This window comes from Notolepis coatsorum (genome assembly GCF_963971535.1).
Source record: "Notolepis coatsorum genome assembly, chromosome: 20".
Taxonomy (NCBI): Eukaryota; Metazoa; Chordata; class Actinopteri; order Aulopiformes; family Paralepididae; genus Notolepis; species Notolepis coatsorum.
In genome coordinates, this window is record NC_140184.1 from 19,224,858 (window position 1) to 19,238,627 (window position 13,770).

At 47.6% G+C, this 13,770-nt stretch overlaps 1 protein-coding gene across 1 annotated transcript in view; it reads left to right on the top strand.

The window, feature by feature from the left end:
- The window catches only part of igf1rb (insulin-like growth factor 1b receptor), a 188,936-nt gene extending 176,204 nt beyond the window's left edge, over window positions 1-12,732 (top strand). The window contains exons 19-21 of the mRNA XM_084337679.1: window positions 83-212; window positions 3,590-3,724; window positions 11,781-12,732. Coding sequence (XP_084193805.1) covers window positions 83-212; window positions 3,590-3,724; window positions 11,781-12,360 — 845 coding nt within the window. The 3' untranslated portion in view covers window positions 12,361-12,732. The remainder of the gene's footprint in view (window positions 1-82; window positions 213-3,589; window positions 3,725-11,780) is intronic.
- Window positions 12,733-13,770: the final 1,038 nt, after the last annotated feature.

A 13,770-nucleotide genomic window follows, 5' to 3' on the forward strand; every position in this document is an offset into this window, starting at 1 on the left:
ACTAATCTGCCATGGCAGTTTGGCAATCTAAGATATTGATTGTAAGATTTATTTGTTATTATTTGTGTGCTCTCGTCCTCAGATTTTGGCATGACGAGGGACATCTATGAGACGGATTATTATCGAAAAGGAGGCAAGGGTCTCCTGCCCGTCCGCTGGATGTCCCCCGAGTCCCTGAAGGATGGAGTCTTCACCACCAACTCTGATGTCTGGTAAACAACCCCTCATTGCCACACACACACACACATACCCCCCCCCCCCCCCCCCCCCCCAGTGGGACCAGGAGTGCCTACAGACGAGTGCAGCAGTGTTTCTTTGATTTCTGTGTGAAGGTAGGGATCACAAGAGTGACCTACGACCTTTTCACAATTCCGGGCCATGCTCTGTGTTGAACTAACATGGTTAACCTGGTTAGAAGGTTATACTATAGTACCCAGAAGGACATTTTCATAGCAATCGTCTATATTTGGCCTATAGCTGCAAAGCTGTAAACCTATCCCTTACCGTAACATTCCCACTAATATTCTTCCAAGCTATGGGATCTAGACACTACCATTCAGCATTTAGAACTGGAAGCACTGGAGCGGCTGGGTAGTGTAGAGGTCTAAGCACTGGAGCATCTGGGTAGTGTAGAGGTCTAAGAGGAAGCCGGTGGGGTATGAGTCCTGGCTGTTGCAATAGCGACTCCTACTGGTCGGTCGGGGAACCTGTTCAGCAGGGAGGGGGAGATCTCGTGAACCTCTGCGTGCGCTACGCTCTCCCCTCCCAGTGAAACTCCTCGCTGTCGGATGAAAAGAAGCGGCTGGTGACTCTACATGTATCAGAGGAGGCATGTAATAGTCTATACCCTCCCCAGACCGACAGAGGGTAGCGCAACGACCAGGGGGGAAATTGGCATAATGACAAAATTGTGGCTGTTGGAGCAAAGTAAAAAAAAAAAAGTAACTAGAAGCCGTGTTTAATTTCTTCAGTGAGCGGATGCAGCAGCTCAACAGCCACATAGTGAGACATGCAGCCTCCTGCCTCCTTGGTTTAAGACGTCCACCTTGGTTTCTGGAGCTTTATTAGAAAAGCCTGATGTGAAACTACATGAAGGGTAGGGTTCTACGTCAAGCGCCGCGTAGACTTAGTTGAACCGTATTTTCTGGGCGTGTGTCGGGAGCTCATTAAGAGTTTACAACAGCCACACGCGGTTAGCTTCTCCACGTCCCTCTCTGTGTCCTTGCCCTCCTCCTCCTCCTCCTCACCATCTCACCGTGAGAACTCCACCGGTATCTAAACATCCACCTCCCGCCAACAGCTGCCGCGGAAGTACCCCCCCCCCCCCCCCCCCCCCCGCCGCGGGACTTTTAGTAATTTGTAATCCCATGTTGCGATAAGGCCGGCGCTGTCCTGCTTTCAAAGGGAAGGGAGGGGAGGGGGTGGGGCACAGGTGGGCCGTGGAACCTTTCCCAGCTTTTAAAGACTAGACTGTTGGCTGTTAAATCACCTCTTAACACACGTTGCCAAAGTGGTGAGGGAGGAAGAAAGGAATAGAGAGGTTGTCGTGGTCATGGTGGTGGTGTCCACGGGGGGTGGGGGGGGGGGGGGGTCTGCGGGGCACTCCAGATGTTGTTAAATTACAGGCCCAACTCTCGGCTAACTACAGTCCCCATCATCTCCCTCTGGCCCTCCTCTACCCTTGACCCCAACCAGACCTAGCCCTCCTCTACACCCCCCTAGTCCTCCTCTACACCCCCCTACGCCGCTCAGTTCTAGCCCCCCCCCCAACCAGACCTAGCCTTCCTCTACACCCCCCTAGCCCTCCTCTACACCCCCCTAGCCCTCCTCTACACCCCCCTAGCCCTCCTCTACACCCCCCTAGCCCTCCTCTACACCCCCCTAGCCCTCCTCTACACCCCCCTAGCCCTCCTCTACACCCCCCTACGCCGGTCAGTTCTAGCCCCCCCCAACCAGACCTAGCCCTCCTCTACACCCCCCTACGCCGGTCAGTTCTAGCCCCCCCCCAACCAGACCTAGCCCTCCTCTACACCCCCCTACGCCGGTCAGTTCTAGCCCCCCCCAACCAGACCTAGCCCTCCTCTACACCCCCCTACGCCGGTCAGTTCTAGCCCCCCCCCCCCCCCAACCAGACCTAGCCCTCCTCTACACCCCCCTAGCCATCCTCTACCTCCTCTACCCACCCCGGCCAGATCTGGCCCTTTGAAGTAGGGCAGATTAAAGCCAGGCCGCCATGAGAACAGCTCTCCTGCAGCAGCATTAACTAGGCCTGCAGGGAGGGGGTCATTTTCCTCCTCTCTTCCTCCATTTAACAAAGCTCTTTTATGTGTTTTCGCTGCTTCACTCTGGAGACACTGCTGCTCTCGCTAATTAGATACAAGATGTTTGGGGATTGTTTGTGTGTGTGTTTGCGCCTAAGCACACCAGCTTGGCCCTCCTGGGGCGTGTGTGTGTGTGTGTGCGCACTTACCCTCCTACATTAGGTGTGTCTGTGTGTAACCTGTACTCTGTACTCTGTGCGTGTGTGTGTGCGTGTCGGTGTCGGTGTCGGTGTGTGTGTCGGTGTGTGTGTCGGTGTGTAACCTGTTCTCTGTGTGTGTAACCTGTACTCTGTGTGTCTGTGTGTAACCTGTACTCTGTGTGTCTGTGTGTAACCTGTACTCTGTATGTGTGTGTGTAACCTGTACTCTGTATGTGTGTCGGTGTGTGTGTGTATGTAACCTGTACTCTGTGTGTGTGTGTGACCTGTACACTGTACACTGTGTGTGTGTGTGTATATAATTGTACTCTGTACTCTGTACTAGCTAACGTTAATCAATAAAGATCCTCACTGTGATTGCCGATGGTTATGATAACTAACTAATCGCAGTGAGGATCTTTATTGATTAACGTTAGCTAGCTAGCACATTTTGCATAGAGTAAACTCGGCTAACGTTAGCTTATATAGCTAGCGAACTATAATTCTAGTTAAAGCTAGCTAGCTAACGTTAATCAATAAAGATCCTCACTGCGATTGCCGATGGTTGTGATAACTAACGTTACGTGCTACAGTAGCTCCTATCAGTACTGTAGTCATGTCATTGATGCCAACATTTGTTGGACAAGCTATGCTAGCTCTCGTCTCAACTAGAGTTTGTTGTTCTTCATTCCAGAAGGTTGCTTCCGGTAAACTAGCGCAACGTCACCACTGACAGCAGCGCTGTGCTCCAATAGGAAGGCATTCGCATGCATAATTTTTTTTTTTTTTAAGTACAGTTTTTTTCCCCAAACGCAGTATAGTATCATTTCGAACACTCTAGTACCGCGGTACTATACTAATACCGGTATACCGTGCAACCCTAGTGTGTGTGTGTGTGTGTACTGTGTGTGTGTGTAACCTGTACTCTGTGTGTGTGTGTGTGTAACCTGTACTCTGTGTGTGTGTGTGTGTGTGTGTGTGTGTGTGTGTGTGTGTAACCTGTACTCTGTGTGTGTAACCTGTACTCTGTGTGTGTGTGTGTGTGTGTGTGTGTGTGTGTGTGTGTGTGTGTAACCTGTACTCTGTGTGTGTAACCTGTACTCTGTGTGCATGCGTGTACTCTCTCTCCAGGTCGTTCGGGGTGGTCCTGTGGGAGATCTCCACCCTGGCGGAGCAGCCCTACCAGGGGATGTCCAACGAGCAGGTGCTGCGCTTCGTCATGGAGGGAGGGCTGCTGGACAAGCCAGACAACTGTCCTGACATGCTGTGAGTTCAGTCTCCAGATGGGTCCACATACAACAGACCAATAGACATAAACTCATTGCAAACGCAGTCAGATATTAAGGCCATGGTTACACTGGGGTAAAACAGCAACATTCTATTTTCGAATGACTACGTTTGCATGTCTAAGTTAAAAAGAAACGCAGTTTTGACAGGAAAACGCATTTTCCTAGTGGCAATGCTCAAAAGGTATTTTCGTTTTGGAAACTCACCGAAACTCGCCGACAATTGTGCCATGTAATTTGCGCAAGCCGGATACGGAGCTGTTCTGCCCAATGCCCATGCACAGTAGAGACCCGCACGGTTATTTCCAGTGTTTACAGCAGAGCTGTCCCAAGTAGCTGCGGCTACCAACGTGTTGTCAAGTTATTGTTATAAGGAACCCAGTACTCCAAACTACAACAGTCTGCATTCCCTTAACAATTGTTTGTATTGAGCCGTATTGTATTGTACCCATTCTGCAATCTGTTCAATAACGTTTACATCCATTTATTCTGCTAGCATTAACGTTACTACGCTGCTAGCCACAATGCTATACTGTTATAATGGCATATCCCAATCACGTTAGCACATAAGCTAACAAAATCTGCGATCTTTTTGTGAGACTAAACTCCGCTCTTGGTGGTCAATTGTGTTGATGTTAGTTTTGTTTCATCAACAAATCATCAACAAATAAGGCAGAACACACAGTGAATGTATCCCTTTTGTTTATTGCACTTTATTTCTTGCTGAAAAATAAATGCTATGTAGCTAAATGGCTCATGCGAGGTATAAAGATGGTGGCTTTTCTGAGATTTTGAGCAGGATGTGGAGTGACTCGTTCAACCTTTCTGATTGGTTGAAAATGGCCTTCATGTTTGAACTACATCGCCACCTACTGCTTTGGCATTGTACTACATGTATATACATCACTCGGTGGTCAGGAGACAAAACGATGTCTAACTTGCCTGCCATTACGTAGCGTTCTGAAAAACGAAACTGAAACTGAAAACTGAAAACGAAACTGGCCCTAGTGTAACCGCAGCCTAACTCTTTGACTGCCACGCTGTTTTTCCATCTGTACTCCTTGGCGGCAGCGTTTTTTGACAATTTTCACGATGTTTGCAGACCCATCGTATATTCTATATTATAGCTATGGAGACAATAGTATGGCTCATTTGAAAGGAAATATGTATACTCCCAACAGGGGAAAAAACGTTTAGTTCTACATACCTTCGTTCCTGCACTATCCCATGCTAAAAATCGTCCCGTTTCACAATAATCCAGGCTGGTACCCTAGAACGCGAGATATGGAGTGTTTTGTGCGCATGATCACATTTCGTGCTTATTGCTCACCTTACACCTATATTATTTCCAGGTCAAAGGTAACATGACCACAAACGTATTGTTCTATTCTCAAAATCACCATGGGGGGGCGCTACATACCAAAAAGTTATAACACATTTAGACTGGTGTAGAATTTGGTGAACATTTACATTTATTACAAGACAACATGAAATATAAAATAAACACACCACATAAGGACAGTATACATCACAGAGAAGGCATCAATAAAACAAAATCAAAAATATAATAAAAAAAATTAAATAAAAAGAAACTTTGAAGCCCTCACTATGTGGCAGCTACAAGATACTGTGAAACCATTCACAGTTGTAACATGTAATGTGCAATTATAACCTTGATTGTACAATATTTACAATTTACAATATAGTGTATATTATAGTATGTGTATACACTGTTATGTAGATATATACTATGATGTCTACACTGCTATCGACTGTACTATACTATAAAACTATATATACTGGCTCAGGTTAAATCAAATTAAAGGGGAGATGAAGCATAGCGATATAAACATAGTCATAGCATCAAATTAGTATTTAGATAAACCACAGAAAAAATCACGTTATAAAAATAAGGCGTTTCTAAGAAAAAACGATTTGTTATGTCCATTTATGTAGCATTTATGAACATATGCGCCGCCATTTTGTTGCTGACGTCACGGTGTTGGTTTGGTCTGGCTCCTAGTATACACTGCTGGTTAGCTGCCTATAGTAAACATGGATTGTCAGGTCAGTCAGTAAATAAAATGTTGCCTACCAAACAACGGGACCGCGGTAGTTCTTTTTGTATTGCTCCTGGCTGTTCAAACTAATTTTACCGTGTGAAAGAGAGAGGAAAGTTGGTTCATTTCCACAAACTACCAGTGAAAAAAACAGTGTTGTTGGCACATTGGCTGGCTGCACTGAGGCGGCGCGATCAGCCTGTTGGACAGGGAATGAAGATCTGCAGTGAACACTTCATTGCCTCGGATTATGTTGTTGTTGTCCAGAAGACCACTAATCAGCTGAAGCCCGATGCGGTTCCCTCGGTCTTCGACAGACAGACCGGCGCAGGCAGTTCAACCAGCGTCGCGGAGCATTTAGCTACCTAGCTCCAGTTCAACCAGCGTCGTGGGGCATTTAGCTACCTAGCTCCAGTTCAACCAGCGTCGCAGAGCATTTAGCTACCTGGCTACCTAGCTCCAGTTCAACCAGCGTCGCGGGGCATTTAGCTACCTGGCTACCTAGCTACGGTTCAACCAGCGTCGCGGGGCATTTAGCCTGCTGGCTACCTAGCTACGGTTCAGCTAACTAGCTACATGCAGCATTTAGCGAGCTGGGTTAGCCGGCTAGTTGGCTTTGAATCCCGGCTAGGTAGCCAGCAGGCTAACTGCCTGCGCCGGTCTGTCTGTCGAAGACCGAGGGAACCGCATCGGGCTTCAGCTGATTAGTGGTCTTCTGGACAACAACAACAACAACAACAACAACAACAACAACAACAACAACAACAACATAATCCGAGGCAATGAGGTGTTCGCTGCAGATCTTCATTCCCTGTCCAACAGGCTGATCGCGCCGCTTGAGTGCAGCCAGCCAACGTGCCAACAACACTGTTTTTTTCACTGGTAGTTTGTGGAAATGAACCAACTTTCCTCTCTCTTTCACACGGTAAAATTAGATTGAACAGCCAGGAGCAATACAAAAAGAACCACTGCGGTCCCGTTGTTTGGTAGACAACATTTTATTTACTGACTGACCCGACAATCCATGTTTACTATAGGCAGCTAACCAGCAGTGTATACTAGGAGCCAGACCAAACCAACACCGTGACGTCACCATCTAAAAAAGGCGAAAACAGGGAAATTATATTTGATTTTTCAGACAAATAAGCAGGATTTCACATTTGATTATAGGACCCTGTCTTACACAAGGTACACAACAAACAAACTAGGATCACATTGTTCAATGCTTCATCTCCCCTTTAAACCTGTAGCCTCAGGTACAATGGAGCGCCACTTAGTGACCAAACATGGCACTGCAACTAAACACATAAATCCAATAGGCAGCACATTTGTGACCGTTACATATATAACACGTTTTATACTCGTGCTACAATATTTTGGCCTGTGCTACAAAACTATCAACCTCTGTAGCACCAGTGCTATGTGCAAAAAAAGGTACTGCCCTGTACACATATATCCACAGTCACGATGGACTTCAAGTGTTGTGAAGTGACACGTATCGGTAGCTGTGGCTTTGTACAGAACAAAGGCATTGAACAGGCATATCTGGAACAGATGCATAACAAATTTCTTTGTTTATTTTGCAGACTTCCTAACACATGGGTGGGTAGTAAGCAATATTCTGATTGAGCTTGTCAACACCATTCATTGAGTTGTTGTTGTACAGAACGCCACCACGTGTCTGTTTCTGCACAGGTACCGTCTCTCTTTGGCCTCTCTGCCACACGTCTGCCGTTTCCACTTTGTCCTGGTGGAGGCTGGTGATCATTTGACACACACAGCCCCAAACCCATATGTTGTGTATTGTTCTCCCTCTGACACACATACACACACAGGCCTGGATACACACACACACACATAGACCTGGATACACACACAGCCCCAAACCCATATGTTGTGTATTGTTCTCCCTCTGACACACATACACACACAGACCTGGATACACACACACACATAGACCTGGATACACACAGCCCCAAACCCATATGTTGTGTATTGTTCTCCCTCGGACACACACACACTCAAGGTTGCCCAGTTGTCAGGTACGCAATAGAAGAGACACCCCAACTATTTTCCACTCTCTCTTTCTCTTATGTCCCTTGTATTGGGGGCGTGATAAAGAGAACCCAGTGACAGGCCAGGCACTTAATGCCAGGTTTTAAATTAAGCCAGTGACATCATTTGGTAGAACTAGCGCCTGTGTGCTAGAGAAGGGGGGGCTGTTATAACTCCACTGTCCGTAATAACCCCCCCCCCACACACACACACACGCACACACTGCCCTCTCTGTCTCAACGTCTGAGTCATTAATAGGTCATTAGGGGACAAAGGGAGTGAGAGGCTACATTGGCCAGAATGTCTGTAGGAATCCTGTGTGCTGTATCATAAATGCTAACTTATTAATGTTAGCATTTGGTGACATTGCAGTAATGTAACTTTTATAAATTTTTTATTTATTTATTTTTACCATTATTTAACCAGGCAAATCAATTAACACTTTGAATGCCTAAGGTTAAATTCATGATATACCATCCGTTGCCAGCTCTATTTGTCTATGGAGAAGTTCCCCTTCTTTGCAGGGCTATAACTTTTTAAATTCTATTGCTAGATTGCCATTATTAGGGCCCATTCAATGTCCTATATGTATTGTTCAGGGTGTATGAAGGTTAAACTTTTTCATTCACATATTCATACTAAAATATGATCTAAAGTATAAGTATGTTTTCATCTCTTTCTGCAGCTTTCTCCAGAACGTGATTTATAGCCCCAAATGCATTATATTGATGATCAAATACAGTTTGGTAGCGATCGGTGCCAGATGAAAAATTTCAAATGGACATGCTTCTAGAAGTTTCTACGTATCATCTGATGATGACCGGATGGGCGGGGGATCGTTTATAATTCCGTGGGCAATGTTATACCATTCATCTAATGTGGGTCAAATGTTCATCATAGCAGTTAGTGTCGAACACGGTAATACTACACGCTAAAACTCACCCCAGTCTCCGCGGGCCGTTGGGCGATCAGCGTGGGGTAGACAGTTTTCCATTATGGGATGTCGAAATACCCGGTCCATTTCCAGGTTGTATAACAGTATATACGTCCAAATCATGTTGTTTGTCGAGTTATTGGCAACGGATCGCTATGTATTGTGTTGAGCTCGAGTCCCGGGAACTATAGCGAGTGCCCGGAAGTAATATGGGTGATCACCACTTCATCCACATGACTTCCTGTTTGGCGCTTCTGCCGATCGGCCACCAGATGGCGCTCTTGAACCGCTAGAGGATTGAGAGGAGCTCAGAACTGTGTGTGAAGGCTGCAGAGGGGAAATATGATTCCGATCACAGATTTTTGAAATATTGATATTAAAGACGAGTTAGGGCGTCCTCGGCAACTTTAGCATGGCTAGGAAAGACGCCTAAACACGTTTTCGGCACTTAAAGTGTTAAGAACAAATTCTTATTTACAATGATGGCCTGGCAAGAGACAACGCCTCTTGAAGGGAGGGGGAGGGCTGAAAAGGAATTCAGGATTAAACATTTCCGACATACAATATATGTTATTACAATATAAATATACATAGAACAAGCAATATAGCATTGAGAGGGGCACCATGACAGACAGGGGGTCGGGGATGTTACTGGGTTGAGAAACGGTTGCAGGAATCAGTAAGAATGTTCATCAGAGAGTGCTTGAATGTTGACTTAGGCATAAAGGTGACCAGTTTGAGAGTTTTCTGTAGGTTGTTCCAGTTCCTGGCAGCAGCAGCCCTGAATGACGTTTGACCAAAGTGCAGTGTATGTTTTTGGAATCTTTAGGAGAATGTGTTGAGCAGAACGAGTGTTGTGTCGTGGCAGATGTCATAGGTAAGGGGGGGGGCGGGCAACCCAAGGAGGGTTTTGTAAATGAGCATGATCCAGTGCATATTGCGACGGGTGTGCAGGGATGGCCAGTTGGCAGAGGATATTAACTGCTGAATATCAAGCAGTAGCGCATATTTGCTGCATCTGTGCTTGTATGATGATATGGTTATGATGTAATAACGATAAAGCCGCTATGAAAAGTGTGAATTATCATATCCGTTGAAACGAGCGTCTATCTGGTCAGTAGCGTGTGGAAATTGGTCCTCGGAGAGCATACTGTCGTTATCTTCGAAAGCTGAAAGACTTGTCAGTTTTTCTATAACAAGAGTCTTTTTCTCACTCCACATGAGAGATACAGGACATTCTTTTATTTATTTGTTTGTTTATTTACTTGTTGTGTTTTCCGCAGGCAGGTAGACATGTTTAGTCTTTGTTGTTTGTGTGCCATGTTTGGTCACAGGACTGACCTCGCCTTTAAGACGAGCTGGATGTTTGGAGATGCTCCACTACCTCGGGTTACTCTGGTTGTACAGGGGTACAGTCGGTGTGTGTGTGTGTCTGCATGCCTATGTGTGCGTGTGCGCTCTGACACTTGAACATGTGCCAAAAGGCCGCTGCCTCTCTGCGTTTTAATGAGCCAGTGGAGAATTCCAGGGACCTGCAGTGTCAACTACTGCAAAAATATTATCCTTCCATTTGGTGAAGAGAGACCAAACCCCTGTCTGATGACAGACGAGACCTGCTGCTGCTGCTGCTGGTGAGAGAGAGACCAAACCCCTGTCTGATGACTGACAAGAGCCAAGCCCCTCCTCATATACGTACTTCACTAAATGAAGGGAAAAGTACAACATGGAATTCTGGCATAAATGATGGAGGACACTATATGAATAGCCTATGTTCCCGCGAGTTGAGATGGGATTTTGCAGGGGGGGGGGCGGGCTCCTGAGAGTACGAACATGCGCCATTATTCTACACCACCATGCTGGTAAATCAACTTTGCGAAGGCGCTTGCATTTGCACAAATGCGTGCAACATACTTACATAATGCACACGCAGACACACAGACCAGCTGGCCTGATGAGAATGTGTGACGCTATTGGTGAACCTGACAGGTTACTGGAGCTGTCGGAGCCCTCAGCGAACACATAGCCGCTCTGCACTACAGGCCAAAATGCAAACCTCCCATAACAGCCTGCATTCCTCTCCCTTGGGATATATGCGCATGTCTTGAGTTTGTGTGTGTCTGTGTGAGAGAGGGAGAAAGGGCAGTGATCTAGTGTCACTGTGGTCTGGTGTCCCTTGCCCCGCTAGCGGCCTGCTCTGTAGTGAAATGGCGTCCCGTCCCGGGTCATTTGGAGCGGGGGCCGGGGGGTGGAGAGAAAGAGAGAGCTCTATGGTATTTGGTTTCAGCAGCCTCACGACTCCCATGGTATTCTTAGCTTGTTTGTATATAATTAAAGGTGTGCGGCAAACTGGAATGTGCCGCTGGCCTCGGCCATCCTGTCATTGCCTCCGCCAGCGTTGTTTTTGTTCGTTTGTCGAGAACGAGGGCTCACTTGTAGGTTTTACACACACACACACAGGCCCCCGGTAAGCTGTACCGGTGGGCTTTATTACCGCTCTGAAAACGTCTGTGGACAGCGAGCCGTTCATTTGTCGCCGTATCCCGCGGCTAACACGCAGGTGAGGAAAGATCCAGACGTCTGTCCGCGTGCCGGAGCCGAGGCAGACTTTGTTTGCGTCGCCTCAGAGGCTTGTAGGTTCAGTTAAGGATTGTGTGCTCCACAGTGCCGTCTGCTGGCCAAAGGGGGGAACTGCGTGGCATCCGATAACTACTTTGTAAACAGCCTGTGCCTGGTTGAAAAACAAGTCATTAGAAAACACACAGCCATTTTTAGAAACTGAAAGTAAATGTTTGGCTAAACCAAATATTGGTCTGTCAATTGGAAGGTCTATATCGTCTCCTTTTGAATGGGGTTACCACAAGGGACTTGTTGTTGTCGCTATCTAGCCCAACGTGTGTCTTATGTATTTATGCACACAAGCTCATGTATATTACTGTGTGTGTGTGTGTGTGTGTGTGTGTGTGCGTGCGTGCGTGTGTGCTCCTCAGGTTCGAGCTGATGAGGATGTGTTGGCAGTACAACCCCAAGATGCGGCCGGCCTTCCTGGAGATCATCAGCAGCATCAAGGAGGACCTGGAGGCTCCCTTCAGGGAGATGAGCTTCTTCTACAGCGAGGAGAACAAGCCTCCGGACACGGAGGAGCTGGACATGGAGGTGGAGAACATGGAGAACGTGCCCCTGGACCCTGCCCCCTCCAGCCGGCCCCCCATCTGCAGCCCCACGTCCACGCAGCAGCCCCCGGCCCACAGGCAACAGCAGACCCCCCCCTCGCAACACACGCCGCCCTCCCCTGGCTCCAAAACGCCCTCCTCCGCCCCCACGTTAGGCTCCAGCCCTCCCTCGGCCTGCGCCCAGGCCCCTGCGTCCCCGTCGTCCCCCTGTCAGGCGAGCTCGGCCGCGGACAAGCAGCCGCCGGGACAACAGGCGGCCAACGGGCCCGGCGCGGCAGCTGCACCCGGCGCGGCCAACGCGATGCCGGCGTCTCTGGACGACATGCAGCCCTACGCTCACATGAACGGACGTAAGAATGAGCGCGCCATGCCCCTGCCCCAGTCCTCCGCCTGCTGATACCCCAACGCCCCCAGACACCTGACCTACAGGCCTGCTCCTTACTGTCCCACTGTGGATGGGAGGGGTTGGGTGAGAGGGGGATGGGGGGGTGGCGCGGCTGCTGAATACACACACCCTCTTTTCTTTTTCTTTTTTCAATATCTGTCGGGTTGTTTTGGTTTCTCTCTGAGCAGAGTAGACTCTCCAAGGACGGCCTGAGATGGAACCCGTGTCGGGCGGGAAACACAACGGTGGCATTCAGTCCATATTCTACTGTACCTCCATGGACACTCTTTTTCATATTTTTATTGTAGTTTAGGTTTATATCAACTGACTCACTCTGTCAGAGTAACAACTAGCCACTCGCCGTGGCATCAGAGCAATGGAGGACAACAAACTACAGAAGAAAGAAGAAAATCAACTGGGGGGGTGGGGGGGGTCTCACTTTCCATGGCTGAACTCATTTTATATATTTGTGTTTTTTTTTTTTTTTTTTACTTTTTATATATATATTTCCAAATAGGGAAAAACTAAATGTGCAGGCCTTTATACATTTATTGGTGGTTTGGTTGGGTTTGGACGGGCATTATATTCTGAATCTGTTAAGCATATCTGGAGGCAAATCCAACATAAAAGCACTACAAAGAGGTCGCTGTCTCTCTAATACATGTGTATATGTTGTCAGTCTCGAGGGGGGCGTGTCCCTCTCTCTTCCTCCTTCCCATATGTGATGACTGTCTCGAGGGGGGCGTGTCCCTCTCTTCCTCCTTCCCATATGTGATGACTGTCTCGAGGGGGGCGTGTCCCTCTCTTCCTCCTTCCCATATGTGATGACGGTCTCGAGGGGGGGCGTGTCCCTCTCTCTTCCTCCTTCCCATATGTGATGACGGTCTCGAGGGGGGCGTGTCCCGCTCTCTTCCTCCTTCCCATATGTGATGACTGTCTCGAGGGGGGCGTGTCCCCCTCTCTTCCTCCTTCCCATATGTGATGACGGTCTCCGCTAGCGAGGGCGCCAAGTGAAAATGGACGCCTCTCAACTTCAGTGGCTTCACTGAGGGGCAAACAATCTGCCAAATATGTTGCCAAATTCTTTAATTTTTTTGTATTTTCTCTCTTTTCCCCTTTATTCATCATAAAGCAACTAAAAACAATCATTCAATTTCTGACACTCCACATTGTTACACTGGCGTATTTCTTTTAATTTATATTTTTTTCTCGTTTGTTTTGTACTACAGTATCTTAAAAGGAACTGCACTTCGTGAGAAGATTCTGGCCCCCTGATATCTATTTTGGCCACATGGCAGTCATTCTAATCCATCCTTCCTTAACCACACACATACCTTAGAGCGCAAAGCAGGCGTGCGAACAGGAAGAAAGGTATGGGAAGGACCTATCTTCAAGAGAAATCAACACTCAACTAGGCCTTAT